This window comes from Puntigrus tetrazona, chromosome 7 (genome assembly GCF_018831695.1).
Source record: "Puntigrus tetrazona isolate hp1 chromosome 7, ASM1883169v1, whole genome shotgun sequence".
Classification (NCBI taxonomy): Eukaryota; Metazoa; Chordata; class Actinopteri; order Cypriniformes; family Cyprinidae; genus Puntigrus; species Puntigrus tetrazona.
This window is the reverse complement of record NC_056705.1, coordinates 8043860-8060222: the sequence shown is the minus strand read 5'-3', so window position 1 is coordinate 8060222 and position 16363 is coordinate 8043860. Positions and strand designations below refer to the sequence as shown.

The 16363-nt window shown below is 39.7% G+C and overlaps 4 protein-coding genes across 4 annotated transcripts in view; 3 read left to right on the top strand and 1 right to left on the bottom strand.

Moving 5' to 3' along the window:
* The window catches only part of LOC122348153 (coagulation factor XIII A chain-like), a 10869-nt gene extending 5589 nt beyond the window's left edge, over nucleotides 1-5280 (bottom strand). Inside the window, 6 exon segments of the mRNA XM_043243423.1 lie at nucleotides 633-751; nucleotides 875-1123; nucleotides 2129-2161; nucleotides 2164-2316; nucleotides 3560-3789; nucleotides 5171-5280. Coding sequence (XP_043099358.1) covers nucleotides 633-751; nucleotides 875-1123; nucleotides 2129-2161; nucleotides 2164-2316; nucleotides 3560-3743 — 738 coding nt within the window. The 5' untranslated portion in view covers nucleotides 3744-3789; nucleotides 5171-5280.
* A 1691-nt stretch (nucleotides 5281-6971) lies between these two features.
* On the top strand, nucleotides 6972-8230 carry LOC122349605 (GTPase IMAP family member 4-like). The gene is made up of 2 exons (XM_043245711.1): nucleotides 6972-7378; nucleotides 7878-8230. The coding sequence occupies exons 1-2, from the start codon at nucleotides 7345-7347 to the stop codon at nucleotides 8228-8230; spliced, it is 387 nt and encodes a 128-aa protein (XP_043101646.1). The 5' UTR covers nucleotides 6972-7344.
* A 286-nt stretch (nucleotides 8231-8516) lies between these two features.
* On the top strand, nucleotides 8517-11773 carry LOC122349603 (immune-associated nucleotide-binding protein 13-like). The gene is made up of 2 exons (XM_043245710.1): nucleotides 8517-8634; nucleotides 10014-11773. Exons 1-2 carry the CDS (start codon nucleotides 8589-8591, stop codon nucleotides 11771-11773), a joined length of 1806 nt encoding a protein of 601 aa, XP_043101645.1. The 5' UTR covers nucleotides 8517-8588.
* Nucleotides 11774-13641: 1868 nt separating this feature from the next.
* Nucleotides 13642-15425, top strand: LOC122348157 (protein CROWDED NUCLEI 3-like). Its single transcript, XM_043243426.1, has one exon. The coding sequence runs from the start codon at nucleotides 13658-13660 to the stop codon at nucleotides 15284-15286; it is 1629 nt and encodes a 542-aa protein (XP_043099361.1). The 5' UTR covers nucleotides 13642-13657; the 3' UTR covers nucleotides 15287-15425.
* Nucleotides 15426-16363: the final 938 nt, after the last annotated feature.

The window sequence follows — 16363 nt, the reverse complement described above, 5'->3', positions numbered from 1 at the left end:
ACAGCAAGCTATATTTTTTAATTGTGAATACTCTGTTTTAGCTCTAATGACTTGTAGCTCTAATTATTAGCAATGTGCTACTTCAGTAACTCATTTTTTTGTTCATTTTTTCAGTTTTTATCAGCATAGCTCCGTATTTTAATATTTAAGTGTGCATGCTCTTTTCAATTTTTTTTTATATAGATTGCTATTGACATAATTTAATACATAACACCTTTTAATACATAATACTCACCAGTACTCTTAATCTTAATCATTTATATATATATATATATATATATATATATATATATATATATATATATATATATATATATATATATATATTATTTTTTTTTTTTTTTTTTTTTTTTTAATTAATTTATTTATTTTTTAACACCATTACATGTAACTTAGCAAATCTTAAAATTAAACCCTTTTTTTATGGTAATTAATCCAGAAAAAAAGCTTAATTTTCAAATGTGAACAATGGCAAGATTATCCAACCATTTTTTTTTCCCATTACAAAATGTGGTGCATAAGCTCTGTTTCATAAATACCTATAAAACCTGAAAATAAACCCAAAATAATAATGATTTTTGAGCAATTTTGAAAAGGCTGGCCACTTTTGTGGTACGTCAAGTTCCTCTCACCTGTCCGTAGTTCCAGGCGCGTTCAGACACATCGTCATACGCTCCATGATAGATGATCCCCAGCTCATTCATAACACACTCTTCACGCTCCTCCTCGTCATCCAGGAACACAGGATCAGCTTTGAAGATAACATCAGCCAGCATGACTCACATCTTTTTCCCTCCATGCAAGCAATTTAAAAAGACGTAGCCTAGCTGCACGTGTTTTTAAAGACTATGGTAGCTTGATAGGGAAGTCAGACCTGGCGACCACGGGTTGAAGAGGATGTAGACGTCAGTGCGCGGGTCCCTCCTGGTCCTGCGGATACCGTAGGGCGTCACCACACCGATATATATCATGTACTTTCCCACAATGCACTCTGGTGAGGCCGTGATGCCCATAGTGACGACATTGTCACTGGTTTCTACGATCCGGCCTCTCCAAACGCTCTGACGCTCCTCAGTGGGGAAAACGGGAATGTAGGTGCCCTTACTGTACTGAGGACTCGGCCCTAGTGCACAACAACAACAACAACAACAACAACAACAACAACAACAACAACTCATCACAAAGAAATGATTAACGCTCATAGCTTTAGTTTTGTGCACCAATACACCATTCACAAATCTGATTTTTTTCTGCTTAGCAGTGCTGCATTTATTCAATGTGCAAAACGCGGCAAAGTTAGCAGTACTGTGAAATATTGTTACCGTTTAAGATGTTTTTTGCTTTTTAAAATCGTGGGATCGTTACTCCAGTCGCCAGTGTCACACGGTCCCTCGGAAATCAGTCTATTATGCTGATTTGAAGATTTAAACAACTGATGACTCGTTTTTTTATTGCAACATTCGTTCAGTAACAGAAAGGTCAAAAGAACAGCAATTATTCGAAATTTTCAGTGGCATAAGACATGTCAGCTTACTTAAAACGATCAAAAATTGCTATCATAATGACGCCAAACTTTTAATTGGTAGCACTTTCTGTTCTGCGCAACTAGCATTAGCCGCAGTGTTTTGCACTGTCCGTTTGTAAACTCATTTTCCAGTGAAAAAGCACGTTATGCAATCCGATCGCGTGCTCAGTTTTCTTAAATATCAGTGCCCGGATGTGCAATAACAGCTGGATACATATCAGGAAAATGAGAAGTGCACTAAAGGGAAGTGTGCCAACGAGAAGGGAAAGTGATGATAGCAGAATAATGACATCTCTTGTGAAATTTCAATGTTGAATGCATGCTGAAAATGCACACCGAATTACATTTAATGCTGCGCTGGACAATTCGGCTCTTTAAATAATCGTAGGTATTGCAAAAAGGGGAAAGCTGATCATTTAAGAAGAAGGAAGCGTGGCCTGCTTCAAAAACATCGAAAGACGTTTGGTTTTACCAATTTGGAGAGATCTACGCGGCATTTGATTTAGACTCAAGCAATTCCGAGGCTTTCGCGAATCGAACCCAGGCGAAAGGAAACTTATAAAGAGGCTTCGTTTCTGACTTCTCACCCAATGAGAGACTCACCGATGACGAACTCCACCATAAACTTGTCTTCGGCGGTTTGTAGGGCCGATCGAAGGTGATCTTGATCTGAAACTCCTGAGAGCGCGCCGCGACGAGCGAGTCGCTGGAGTACAGGTGCGTGTGGTGCCCCTGTTTATTGATCTCTTGAGGTCGCTTGAGAACATCGACGTCCCAGATATCCAGAAACTCTGAGGGGCGGAAACGGGACTGTCAGCGCATCAGAGGGTCGGCTGTGAATTACCCGCTTTTTACAATCAATAATCAACAAAAAAATGGCATGGCCTTCTCGCACGGGATGCCTGTCATCCCTTTATCTCCGGGGGGTTCGAAGGGAACAGGATGACGAAAGACAAGTTACAGTTTCCTGCAATAAATATTATCACTGAGACAAGAGCTCTCTGTTTTCTGGTGGAGACGGTAAGTATGGTCTTCAGAGATTAGGATACTTGTTCCGGCTTTTTGACTAGATAAAACCAAATTATACAGCAAATAAAACATCTCCTTTTACTGTTGCAAACCCCAAACATACAGTGTGAGTTATTCTGTACTGCGTGTGTATTAATTACTACTGATAACATTAATAGGATACTGAACTTAGACACGGTGTTTGATCATTTCACATTTTCTTGTGCATGTAACAAAAAAAAAAAATGACATTTTCATTTCGTTTGTTTTTATATTTTTTTATGTCCTGTTGCATTTCATTTTAATGGTCTATATGCCAAAATGTGATTTAACAGAAATTAGAAACGCTTAATTTTAATGCATAAATATGCTGCAGTTACTTTTAATGCTTTAATGGCTTATTAATTCAAGTTTGTGTGATGCTGGGACAGTGTAACTACTTTCATATAGGTTTTGCAAATGTGAGTTTTTCTTTTAATGTTTCTATATCTAATATTTTATTTCAGCATTACTTAAATGACCAAAAAATTTTCAGTAGCATAATACGTGTCCTAAAAACAATTACCAAAAACGTAAGCGTTAATTTTAATAACAGCACAGGTGATTGAGCAAACTGAGTTCAGTTTTAAACGCATTAAAGAACGGAAATAATGCAAATGCAATAAAATGAAGGCATTCAACAAAATATTAAACCATTTTTATAATATATAAACAATATATATATATATATTTACACATAAATACACACACACACACACATATAATTACATAAATACAATTTATAAACCACACAAAGGCACACCAAATATGAAAGATAACTATACTAGAATTACCTCTAAACAAATACTATGACGAGACTGAAAATGTTTGGCATTTTAGGGTTACTCTAAATATGTCTATTGGTATTTTGCAAGGCTGTATGTATCTATTAATGGTGGCTAATAGTTAAAAAAACACTTTTCACATAAAAAAAAAAAAAAAAATTTTTTAAAAAAGGCTGAAATGTGTAGGTTTTCTGGGCCTCACCCTTAAGCGGCGGCGGTCCTCGGGGCAGTAACATGAAGGGCTCGAACTCCTCCACTTTCCCCTCTTGTTGATTGGAGCTGACTCTGGCTCCAGCGGTGCGTCCGCGGTGGGACACGCGTTTGGGTCGAGCCGGGGCCGGCGGAGCGGCAGGGGTCGGGGTCTCTCGAGCCTCTTGATCAGCCATGGCAGGTACTGGTGCAGAGACCACTTAAACTGCTGCTCTTCAGATGCTGCCCTCAGAAACGACACACAGACATCACGATGCACACATCACATACAGCCAGTCACGAAGAAGACTCTTTCTTTCTTTAAAAATCATTGCATTCTTTTTGTTGTTTTTTTGCTCAAAGACAAACTCAAAGCATGTGCTGCAGCGCAGTTTTATTGCAGGAATTTGTTCATTTATTGCTGAGTGAGGAATCCGATGTAGAAACGTAAGCTAATGAGTAAGACACGGCACAGCTTCTCTGTCTCTGTCATTCGTTTGCAACAGTTTTGTCTTCTTTATTTTCAAATCCAAACATGGCTACGAAGCTTGCTGAAATTAATTCATTTGTTTCTGCAAGAACACAAACATGTGGGAACAATGTGAGTTTTACACAATACCTCTTTGGATACCGTAATACTCCCGGAGGTGATCAAAATAGCATTTCCTTGCGTTTAAAGGTGGAAAAAGTATTTTTATGATAGGCTGCACAATGGCAGCTTGTACACTGGCACAAAGTGTCACCGCAGACACACAAACACCTGCGTGGTGGATTACATAAAGGGCGTCTCCCTGGATGAGGTGTGAAGTTTGAGGAGAGGTTTGGCCCACCGGAGCGGTGAATAACTCCAGGAGCACAGTGAGGTCTCTGTTCACACTTAAAGCACTTAAAGACCCCGCTGACCTCACTTTTCCACACTGAACCACTGGCGAGGTGAACTAGATGGAAAAATATATCGCTGCTGATGATTTTTATTTTTTAAATGTCTATTAATATCTTGTTCTCTTACCACGTCGATGTAAAACAGATGGTGGCACACGTTTAAAGAGTTACGCTTCGCAAGCTACGCGGAAAACTGGCTGTGCATGTAAACACACGCAGGCTTACTTCAACAAATGCCTGCATTTGCAAACCAAAATACAAATACAGTCACTTAAAATAACGGCAGCATTTAAAGACGATAAATTGCTCTTTCCGATTATCAGATCCCCCGTTAACTAATATATTACATGCAAGCACATGCTCTTCACAAAATATTAGTGTATTTTCTTCCCAAGGAAATTAATACTTCTATTCAACAAGTATGCATTAAATTGACGTAAAGGTTTTAATTTCAAACAAATAATTTTCTTGTGAACTTTTCATTCAAACGGTCATGAAAAAAAATTACGGTTTCCACAAAAATATGAAACTATAAATATAGTAAAAGATTCTGAGCGGATCATGTGACCGTGAAGACTGGAGCAATGCATGGCAGGGATAAAACATATTTTAACATATATTCAAATAGAAAACAGTTATTTTATATAACAATGATATTCCACAATATTTTTGTATTTTTAACGCCCTTAAACTTTTGAACAGTAAAATTTGCATGCTGTTAAACATGCTAAGGTGCACTAACCTGGTTTATATCGATAGAAATGTGGCCCTGGTCTGCAGACGCTGGAACCTGGAGTCTGGGAGAACCTCAGGACAGTTTCTGTCTTCATTTATATATACAGGGCTGGAATAACCCTGTGTGTGAGAGCAGCATCGCGCATCACGGTGGGCGTGTCTGTGTATGCAGATTAGCACTATAAAAGGAAGAGGGTGTGTATGTGTGATATTAGAGTGGAAGTGCAAACTACCCCGTTTGTTTGACTTGTGGTGAGCAGAAATGAGGCCGAGACACGAGTGTGGAATGTGTCGTGTCTTTCTCTTCTGCCCGGGCAGAGCAGGATCATTTTCATTAAATTTTTCACCCAAAAACAAACTGAAAATGTACTCACCCTCAGATCATTGCAGATGCAAAGAAGCTTGTCTCTTAGCTAGAAAAGATTTGGTGAAATGTAGCATTGCATCACTCGCTGAGCGATGGATCCTCTTTAGTGAATGGGTGCCGTCGGAATGAGAGTCCAAACAACTGATAAAAGACATCACGATAATCCACTCCTCTCCAGTTCAACAGTTAATGTCTTGCGAAGAAAGTAGCTGCATAGTTGTAAGAAACGAATCCATTATTTAGACGTTTAAACCTTTGTCCAGCTGATCAATGGATTATTTACTTTTACTTTTTGTACAGCTCTTAAAACTGTGAAGCGCACTGATTCAAAACACGCAGCGCACGCATCAAGGTTTCGAAAACGTAAAAAATGTAATTATGACTGATATCTGCTCTGGCCTGTGACGTATATGTTATTACAGCGAAAATGGCCCACTACTTAAACAGTATAATAAGATTCTTTCTTTAGTATGTTGCTTTCCAGTAGACATCCTTACTGATTTAAATGAGAGGCAAATGATGTTGCATAAGATATTAATTTATCTTAAATGCATGTAGTCTTGTTCCACTCTCAAATGACTTTTCATTGCATGGCATTATAGATCATCTGGGCAGTTTGCGTCATTGCTCCAGGCGTTCTATATGGAAATATTGTTTTGCCAAAGTCTCTAACGGGAAACATGATGTCCGGACCCCTTCGGATGCTTTGGGAGAGTATGAGTCACAGGCATGAGCTCACCTTTAGATTGAGCAGAAGCACTGGAGAACAGGCAACTTTCTTTCACCGTGAACTTTAACGCAGGAGAGGTAATGCCTTGGTACAATATGAAAGCTTGTCAAAGCAGATTAACAAACAAGTCAAATCCAGTTACATAATACAGGTTGGACACAGTCTACAGCTTATAAATGGGCCTTTCATGAAAATGTTTGGTTGGACTAGCATGTTATACATGTGCGTGTGTGTGTGTGTGTGTGTGTGTGTGTGTGTGCGTGTGTGAGACCCTTGACCACAAAACCAGTCTTAAGTCACTGGGGTGTATTCGTAGCAATGGCCAAAAATACATATGGGTCAAAATGATCGATTTTGTATGTTAAGGAAAGATCAAGCTTCATGAAGATATTTTGCGAATTTCCTACCATAAAGATATTAAAACTTTATTTTTGATTAGTGATAGTCTATGCATTGCTAAGAACTTCATTTGGACAAACTTAAATGCGAATTTCTGAGTATTTTGCTTTTTTTGCACCCTCAGATTCAAGATCAATCAATCAAACAGTGTCCAAACAAACATACTTCAATCGAAAGCTTATTTATTCAGCTTTCATATGATGTACAAATCTCAATTTAGAAAAATTGACACTTATGACTGGTTTTGTGGTCCAGGGTCATATATATGTAGGATCACATATGACACACACACACACACACGATATATATACACACATATGTGTTTGTGTGTGTGTTTCATCTGATCAACATACTTGTCCTGATGCATTCGACAAAAATTGACCTTCTTGAGCATCATGACATCAAGTAAGTTAATGCACATATGACAAGAGAAACACTGACCACAAGGCGCCTGTTTGATTTCCGCCTTACCCAAGCGAGCAGTAGATGGTGCTTCCTGTGCAAACCGCAGGTTAGTCACATGATCAAGCTTCCACGTTCAGCGCTTTGTTCCGCTTTACCTCTTCCATGCATCGGTAGGAAGTCGATCGCTTACGCTTCAAAGTTATTGAGGTGTAAACAATGCTGATGTCAAAAATATAGTTAAAAAAGAAGAACCAAGGAGGACGAAGACAGACGGACAAAGATGGAAATGCAGAGAGGGAATCCTTCATTGTTGGGTAAGATAAGTACGATAGTATTGGTTCAGGTCCGGTCTCACTAAAAAGACAGTGATGTGGCATCCTGGTTTACAAATGTGCATATTTTATTCATATTTACTAATATATATATATACTTTTTTTTTTTTCCCTCTTTAAAGCTCACCAAGGCTGCATTTATTATATAATGCAAAAAAAAACAATATTTTGAAATATAGTTGCAATTTAAAATATCTGCGCTACAATATTTTAAAATGTAATTCACTTCTGTAATGCAATTTTGCATTTTTAGCATCATTTCTCCAGTCTTCAATTTCACTTGATCCTTCTTTTATGCTGATTTGCTGCTCAATAAAAAAAATGAATGATTATTCTAAACAGTTGTGCAGCTTCATTCTCATTTTTGATCAACTTAACGCATCCTTGGCATTAATTTGCATTAATGCAAGAATGCATTCGTATCTTCTAACCAGTGGTGTAACCTTGCACGACTAAACAAAACGTTATCTTTCATTCACAGACAAGAGGCCGCAGGCAGTGGAGGCCAATGGAGGAAGTCACCAGCCTTCGTCTCTTCCTGAACTTCGCTTGGTTTTACTAGGCCGCAAAGGTGCTGGGAAAAGCTCCGCTGGAAACACCATCCTAGGCCTGGCGGGAGGGTTTGAGACAGGCAAACCGACCGAGGAGTGTGTGAAGAGGCGAGCCGACGTGGCAGGAAGGCGAGTTACGGTTGTGGATACCCCAGGCTGGGAATGGTACTATTCAGTGAACGGGACTCCTGGTTGGGTGAGGAGAGAAGCGGCGGCGGAGCATGTCCCTGTGTCCGCCAGGTCCCCACGCCGTGCTTCTAGTGGTGCGATCCTGTGCCGGTGACAGCCGACTACCATCGGCAGATCGAGGAGCATCTGGAGCTGCTGGGCAAGCGGTGTGGGATCACACGCTGGTGCTGTTCACGAGGGAGACGAGCTGGGCTCGGTTCCCATCGAACAGAGGGATCGAAACGGCGGCAAGGCCTTCCAGGCGCTCCTGGGCGGTGCGGGAACAGGTTTCACGTTTTTGGAGAACAAGCGGCGCGTTGGCGACGGATCGCAGGTGAGGGACCTGATGAGGAAGATGGATGAGCTGGTGGAGGAGAGAAGGGGAGGTATTATGAGAGACGGATCTGCTGCTTCTGGAGCTGGAGCTGGAGAGCAAACGCAGGGCTCGGGAGAGGAGGAAGAAACAGAGGCTGATGGAGGCGCAGACGCACCGAGGAACCATCAGAGCTGTGATGATGAGTGAGTGTGAAACTGTGAAACTGTGAAAAGTGACGCTCTTCCTTAGTGTTTTTATTCATTGTTACGACGCCATTCACTAGCATTAAAATAACAATCTTGAGTCAAAATGACACGGAGAGAATGAAGGTTCAATTAAGATTGAGGAGCCCAACGACATGAGCTTTTTGACTAAAGCATTTCAAAATGATCTCAGTTTATGATTAAAGTAAGAAAACATGGCATGTATCTCGACTTATGGATGCTTAGATAGTACTTATTGAACTGTACCATTCAATACAACACGGAAAGCCCTGTATTTGTACAAGTATTGTGTAAATGTGTTTACAAAAGTTTCTAACCTTGAGTTTCAGGTGCTTGCATAAATGTTTCTCCAGAGAGGAAATTGAACAATGATTTTAGATGTTTGTGTAAGATTTTTCGTAAAATAATTTGGATTACTTTCAATTCAGTTTTTAGTTACATAATTCTGAAAGCTTTGGCTGTGTGCAGGGCAAAAAATGCTAAAAAAAAAAAATTTTTTTAAGATTTTACTTACCTCATGTTGCTACATGTTTGTACATTTTTGTCTTTTTCCTGTGAAGCAGACCAAAAAAACTATTAATGTTGCATTTTTATAGATAAAAAATAAAGTATTTCTAAACTACTGAAAAATACTTATATAATATAATGTACAGTCCTTTAGACTAATTTTGTGGTGCTTCACATTTTTTAATTAATTTACACTTTCTTGGAGCAAATTAATTATCATTTTGGGTAGAAAATAATTCCTTTTTTCCTCCTTTTAAAAAAGTGAATGATTATGTAAATTCAATTTAAGTATACATTTATTTAATGCAATATTTGTATTTGCTATTGTCATTATACTAAGTAAGTCATTAAATGAGTTCACTTCATAAAATAGTTTTCTACATACATTTAAAGCTAGAAAGTCCAATACAATATTTCTGACAGAAATGGGAACCTTGCAAAACATGCATTAAGCAGGTTCTTCACCTTTAAGCATAAATATGACCTAAGTGACATCTGGTAAATACCACTCGATCCAATCTAGTTTCAAAAGAGATTAAAAATACGTTTGAAATTTTCTTCTTACCACGCATTTAATATGTAATGATTAATAATCTAAGGTCTGATCTCTGAGGGAGGAATTTGACATTTGTTTGCTTCCTGATTAAAAGCTTCCTTTGCTGTGAAATTAATGTAAATTTATGTAATGTTGATCTTGATACAAGACTGCATAATTCATTTTCAAAGTGAAGTAGATAACCTTCGTTTAGCAAAACGATTGCATGCAAATAAAATTTGAAGAAAAGCCATTATTTACAGAAGCTTAATTTATTTATTCCTTTGTTTTATATCATATCTCCCGTCTCTGCTAGATGATAATCCGCAAACGGAAGACCTAGATGAGAGGAATCTCTTCTCCAGAGGTTCACATCGTCTCCCGGAGCTGAGACTTGTTCTGCTGGGAGAGAGGGAGACGGGAAAAAGCTCTGCCGGGAACGCCGTCCTCGGTGGAGCGGAATACTTTCAAAGCGGAGAGGCCACTGAGGAGTGTTCGAGACAACAGACGGAGGTTTCTAACAGACTGGTGACGGTGGTGGATGTGCCCGGATGGGAGGGTGAACCTGGAGGATTAACTCCAGAGAGAGTGAAGCGAGAGATTGGACTTAGCGTCACGCTTTGTCCTCCTGGACCTCATGCATTTCTACTGGCACTGAGAGTGGACGCAATCATCCAAGCGCAGGCGGTGCGGGAGCACTTGGAGCTTTTGGGAGAGGCAGTTTGGAGACACACCATTCTTTTGTTCACGAGAGGTGACCAGCTACGAGAGGGAGTCAGCATCGAGCAGCACATCCAAGGAGGAGGAAAGGATCTTCGCTGGTTGGTGGAACGATGTTCAAACAGATTTCACGTTATCAGCAGCATCGCTTGCTTGGAATCTCGGAATTCCAAAACTCAGATCACGGAACTTCTGGAGAAGATTGAGAAGATGGTGGCGGCAAATCGCTGCGAGGCATTCTCGCCACTGGTGCATGAGATTCTAGAGTTAGGAAAACTAAAGAATGAGAAATTCCAGCTGAAGGTCAAGGAGTTCAGTGATAAGCTTCAACGGCAGGAGGAGGAACTGAAGAAGATGAAGGAACGAGAGGTCAAGAGCATTCGGTGGTTTTTCGAGAGACGCAAAAAAGACAAAGTGCAATCTCCAGGGAAGGCTGAGAGGGAAGAGGCGCCGTATCGAGGTGAAGATGACAGGAGAAGCGTGATGGGCGAGCTGGAAGAGAGGATGGTGTGGTTGACCGAAGACAAGGAGAGAGAGTTACAAGAGCTGAGCACAGAAATGAGCAAAGTCACGGTGAAGCTCCATCAGGGACATAAAGAGAAAGAGCAACTGCTGATGAGATTAAAGGAACGAGAGCGAGAGGGAGAAGAACTTAAAGAAAAAGTGGAGGAGCTTCAGATGAAGCTGCTGGAAATGGAGAGCATGGGTGCCGTCAAAGAGCAAGAGAGGAAAGAGAAAGAGGCTGAGATTCAGCACGCACACTTGCACGAGAAGAATGAACTTCAAAACAAACTGCTGGAAGCTGAGAAAGAGAATGACAGGATGAGAGGAAAGGTTGAAGAAACTGAAAAAGAGATGGATGCATCACAGCGTAGGTATGAAGAAGAGGTTGTCTGGCATAAGCAAGAGATGGAGAAGAAACTGAAAGAAAGAGACAATGAAGCTGAAAACATCTTAAGAGAAATCGAGAGGGTGAAACTGAACGCTGAGAGCAGAGAAAGAGAACAAAGAGAGAGATTCAGTGAACAAGTAGAGAAGAGAGAGAAAGAGATGGACAAGCTGAGAGAGGTGATAGAGATGATGACCAAAGAGATGGAGCAGCTTCGTATGTCCTATCAGGAGCAAGTGAAAACAACAGAAGCTGAGAGAGAAATGCACAGAGGAACCGTTGAGAAATACAACACACTCATTGATAAACTGGTGGGTAAAGATGAGGAAATAGAGCGAACGATGAGAGAAAAAGAAAAGGAGCTGCATCGAAATGCTGAAACGCAAGAGAAACTTCAGCAAAAAGATGAGGAAATAATCAAACTAAGACAAAGAGATCAGGAAAAGTGCAAGAAATTGAGACACTGAAGCAAAACATTACTGAAAAACAGAGGATATAGAGAAGTTAAGAAACACTGTCGAGGCAAATACTGAAAACCATGCAGCTGAACTTCAAGTCCTGAAGAAAGAGTTGAAAACTAAAGAAGACGAAATAGACAAATTAAAACAAAGAGACCTAGAGAAAAACAAAGACATTGACAAACTAAAGAAAGACATTAGCGAAAAACAAACTGATATTGAAAGGTTAAATGACAATAATGAAGAACATGCAGCTCAAATAAAATTTGTACAGGAAGAGTTGAAGTTAAAAGAAGAGGAAATCAAAAAATTAAGACAAAGAGACCAGGAGAAGGAACGAGAGATTGACATGCTTAGGCAAAACATTAGCGAAAAACAGAAAGACATTGAAAAGTTAAGAGGCAATATTAAGGAGCGTACTGAGAAAGTGCTGCTCAACTCATGCATTTAGAGGCAGAGCTGAAAATAAAAGAAGATGAAATAACCAAATTAAAACAAAGAGACCTGGAGAAAGACACAGAAATTCACACACTTAAGAAAAACATTATTGGCCAACAACAGGACGCTGAAAAATTAAAAGACAGCATGCAGACGAATATTGAAGAAAGTGCTATTCAATTGAAGCATTTAGAGGATGAATTCAAAACAAAAGATGGTGAAATAATCCAATTAAGAACAAAGAGAACTGGAAAAAGAGAGAAATTAACACACTGCAGAAAAACGCTCTTGAAAAACAGAAAGAGGTTGAAAAGTTAAGAGAATGTATTCAGGTATATAATCAGGAAAGTGCAGCTAAACTAAAACATTTAGAGGAAGAACTACAAGAAAAAGAGAGTGAAATAACCAGATTACATCAAAAAGACTTGGAGAAAGATAAACAAATGGACACACAGCTGCAAAACATCAATGAAAAACATAGAAGAGAAATTGAAAAACTGGAAAACGTCATTCAAGCAAATACTGAAGAAGCTGCTGCTCAACTAAAACATCTAGAAGAAGAGATTGATGGAATGATAGAGGCCTACAAAACAAAGAATATGACGATGGAAGAGGAAATGGAAAAGATAAACAAACAGCAAGAGGAAACAGAAAGACACTTGGATGAGCTGAGACAACAGTTCAGGGAAGAGCAAGAAAGAAACAACGCCCTAAAAAACATGAATGCAGGACTGGGAAACGAATTAGAAGAACTGAGGCTCAAATGTGAAGGTTATGAGACAGATCTTCAGACTTCTGTAAAGCACTCTGAGAAACAGACAAAAGAAATGAAAGGGTTGGAGCAAAAGATAAATGAGTTCAAACAGCTACTGGAAGAGAAAGAGAAGCGTCATAAGACATGAAGGCATATTATGAGAAAAAACTAAGAGAAAGGCACCAAGAGCATGAGGTGAAAGAGATAGAGAGAGAACAAGAGCTTCACAGGAGAGAGAGGGAGCTAGAAAAGAAGGAAGAGAAGTTAGCGCAAAGCAAACAAGATTTGGAAACTAGACAGGATGAAATGAAAAGGCGAGAACTGGATTTGGAAGAGCAGATGTACAAGATAAGAGAAGAGGAGAAGAATCTAGAAAACGAGAGTCAGAATAATAAACGTATGGCTGTAGATCTGGTCCGAAAGAGAGAGGAGATTGAGAAGAGATCAGAAGAGTTTATAGATAGAGAAGAAAATTTAAAGGCACAGGAACAGCAGATAAAATGTAAAAGGGATGAGCTACAAGCAACTGAGAAGATATTGGAGACCAAGGAAAAGGAATTACAAGATCGGACTGAAAAGCAGGAGAAAAATATGGCAAACATTAGACAGCAGATGGAGAGGAGAGAACAAGAGCTGCTGGAAACAGAGGCGAATTTTATTAAAGAGCAAGCGCAAGCAAGGAAGAAGAAAAATCTTTGGAGATGCTCAGAACGCATCTGGAAACTAGAGAGAAAGAACTTAATAGACGAGAGCAGATGTGGGAGGTGAAAACCCAAAAGCTTTCAAAGATCTCGGAGGAATTCGAAAATAACAAACACAACATGAAGAAATGGCAAGCTGAGCTGAGTAATAAGGAATGCGATCTTCTGCTAAAAATAAATGGACTGCAGGTAAAGGAGCAGGAACTTGTCCAGAGGGAGCAGGAGCTCGCACTCAAAGGTCAAAGGTTGATGGAGCAACATCGAGATATGGATGATAAGCAGCAAAACCAAGCAGCTTCATTTGATGAACGCGACCTGGAGCTTGAGAGCATGAGAGAAGCGTTAGGAAAAAAGGAGCAAGAGCTGATACGAGGCGAGGAAGCTCTTTCTCAAAGAGAGGAGAAGCTGAAGAGTGAAGAAATCTACTTGGAGAAAAGACAGCAAGTCATGCAAAATAGGGAACAAATGCATGAAGACACGTTGCGCAGTCTGAAGGAACAGCAGGATGTTTTGAAAAACAGAGAATGTTCTTTAGATACCAGAGAGACAGAACTGCGCCAACGTGAATCAGAGCTCACTATTAGAGATAATAACATGATGGACAAACACAAACTTCTGCAGAACCAAGACTTAGATCTGGAAAAGAAGGCAAGTGCTGTAGAGCTCCTAAAAACAACACTAGATGGAAGAGAAAAAGAGCTTGAAGAACGTCAAAACCAACTGGACAGCAAAATGCTGGAGATAAATAGTGAACAAGACAAGATGAAAAGGAAGCGAGAGGAACTTGAAAAATGGGAGAAGTATTTGTATAACACAGAGCTCAAAGAGATACAGAAAGAGTCTTTCTCGGGGCATCAGCGATTGACAAACAGCACTGAATCAAATGGGAACGCCGGAGATACAAGAAGTGAAGAGCGAATGGAGTTGGAAAACAACAGATCGGTGAAGAACCAAAGGGTTAAACGAATACTGGAGTCCAAGCAAAAAGAGGAAGCTGGTGAAAATGACAATTCTGATGGCGAAAGTGAGGAAGACTTCTTTGAATCGTCAAGCGCCAGTTTCCAAGCTACTTTGCATACACCCTGGCCTGCATCTGAGCTAAGGCTGATGCTTTTAGGAGACTCCTGGTCATCCCGTCACCCAGCGAGATGCACCGTCGTGGGGCCTGATGCGGACAGAAGCAACCCTTGGAAGGGAGAGATATCCGGCAGACGTCTCACGATTGTAGAGCCTCAGGGCCTGAAATGGAGATCTGGATCTGAAAGTAAAGACACCTTTAGTCAAAGTATCCCTCTGTGTCATCCTGGACCACACGCCTTCATCCTGGTGATTCCCGCTTACGTGTCCTTCACTGGTCAGTACAGGCACGCAGTCGAACGTACTATGTCCGCGATAGGAAAAGCATCATGGAGGCACACTATTATTCTGCTCACCTGGGGGGAAACATTAAGAGAGAGCATCCAGCAGCACGTGAAGAGAAACAGCGACCTGGAGAAGCTGGTTCGAAAATGTGGGAACAGGTGCCATGTGCTTAACAATGGACATCGGGAATCTGATGTGGTGAAGCTGCTGGAGAAGGTTGAGGAGATGCTGGAAGGAAACAATGGACAATACTACAAACTGGATTGAAAAATAATGTAAAGGTTTTAAACTGTGAATGATATTTAAATTGTGGGAAAGACAAAACATTGTTTTGAAATTCTTTGCTTTAAGCATTATTTATGTGTTTGGCAGCACCTAAATGTGAAAATAAACCATTTTCAAATGACTTTTATTATTATTATTATATATATATATATTTTTTTTTTTAGAAAGCGAACACGTGTAAGCTTTGCACGTAATTCACACACTTACCAGACGATGGCGCGCTTGTATCAGATCTGCCTGCACAATTATTCATAGCATTTTGTAATCTTCAACTAATCTGTTAGCAAATATGAGGACCAAACGCTCTTTTCTCTGTTTTCGATACCATCCAAAGTGGCGTGATTAATTTCCTAAGCGCCTCAAGTGAACGGACACGCCATTTTATGTAATCATTTCGGTCTAAAAACGACTCATTAAGTTTTAGACGCTCCTCATAATGTGTTGCGAGAATCGAGAAGATATAAAGATGGCAAATTAGTTGCATTTAACACCGATGCAGGCATATTCAGGGATTCTCCGGAACATAAACAAAATGGATTTTCCATTAGCGCCTCAGCAAAGTGGAGTCTCGCTGTGCATCCGCTGGGAGTCTGACAGGTAAATTATTACCTTTAAAAGGGGCTCTGTTTCGTCTGAAAGAGAAACTCTTTCCATCGAGTGAAAAACACACATTTGAAATGGAATTTTTTTTTATAGCCCTCAAACCCAAACCCAAACGCTTACATACAATCTGAGGTAATTGCGCGATGGCGTCGGATATTCCTCCGCCTCGCCATTAGCGGGTGAAATGTTGAAAAATAGTTCCTCAAAATATATACAACTATATAATCTTGGGGAACAATTTTTCAACATTTCACCTTATATATATATATATATATATATATATATATATATATATATATATATATATATATATATATATATATATATATATATATATATATATATATCTTGAGGAACTATTTTTCAACATTTCATCCGCTTGACTCAAGTAATGGCTCTCGCTCTGCCCACAACTTTTGTATCTATCTGCAGGGGGTCTATTTCTAAGTCCTTTGA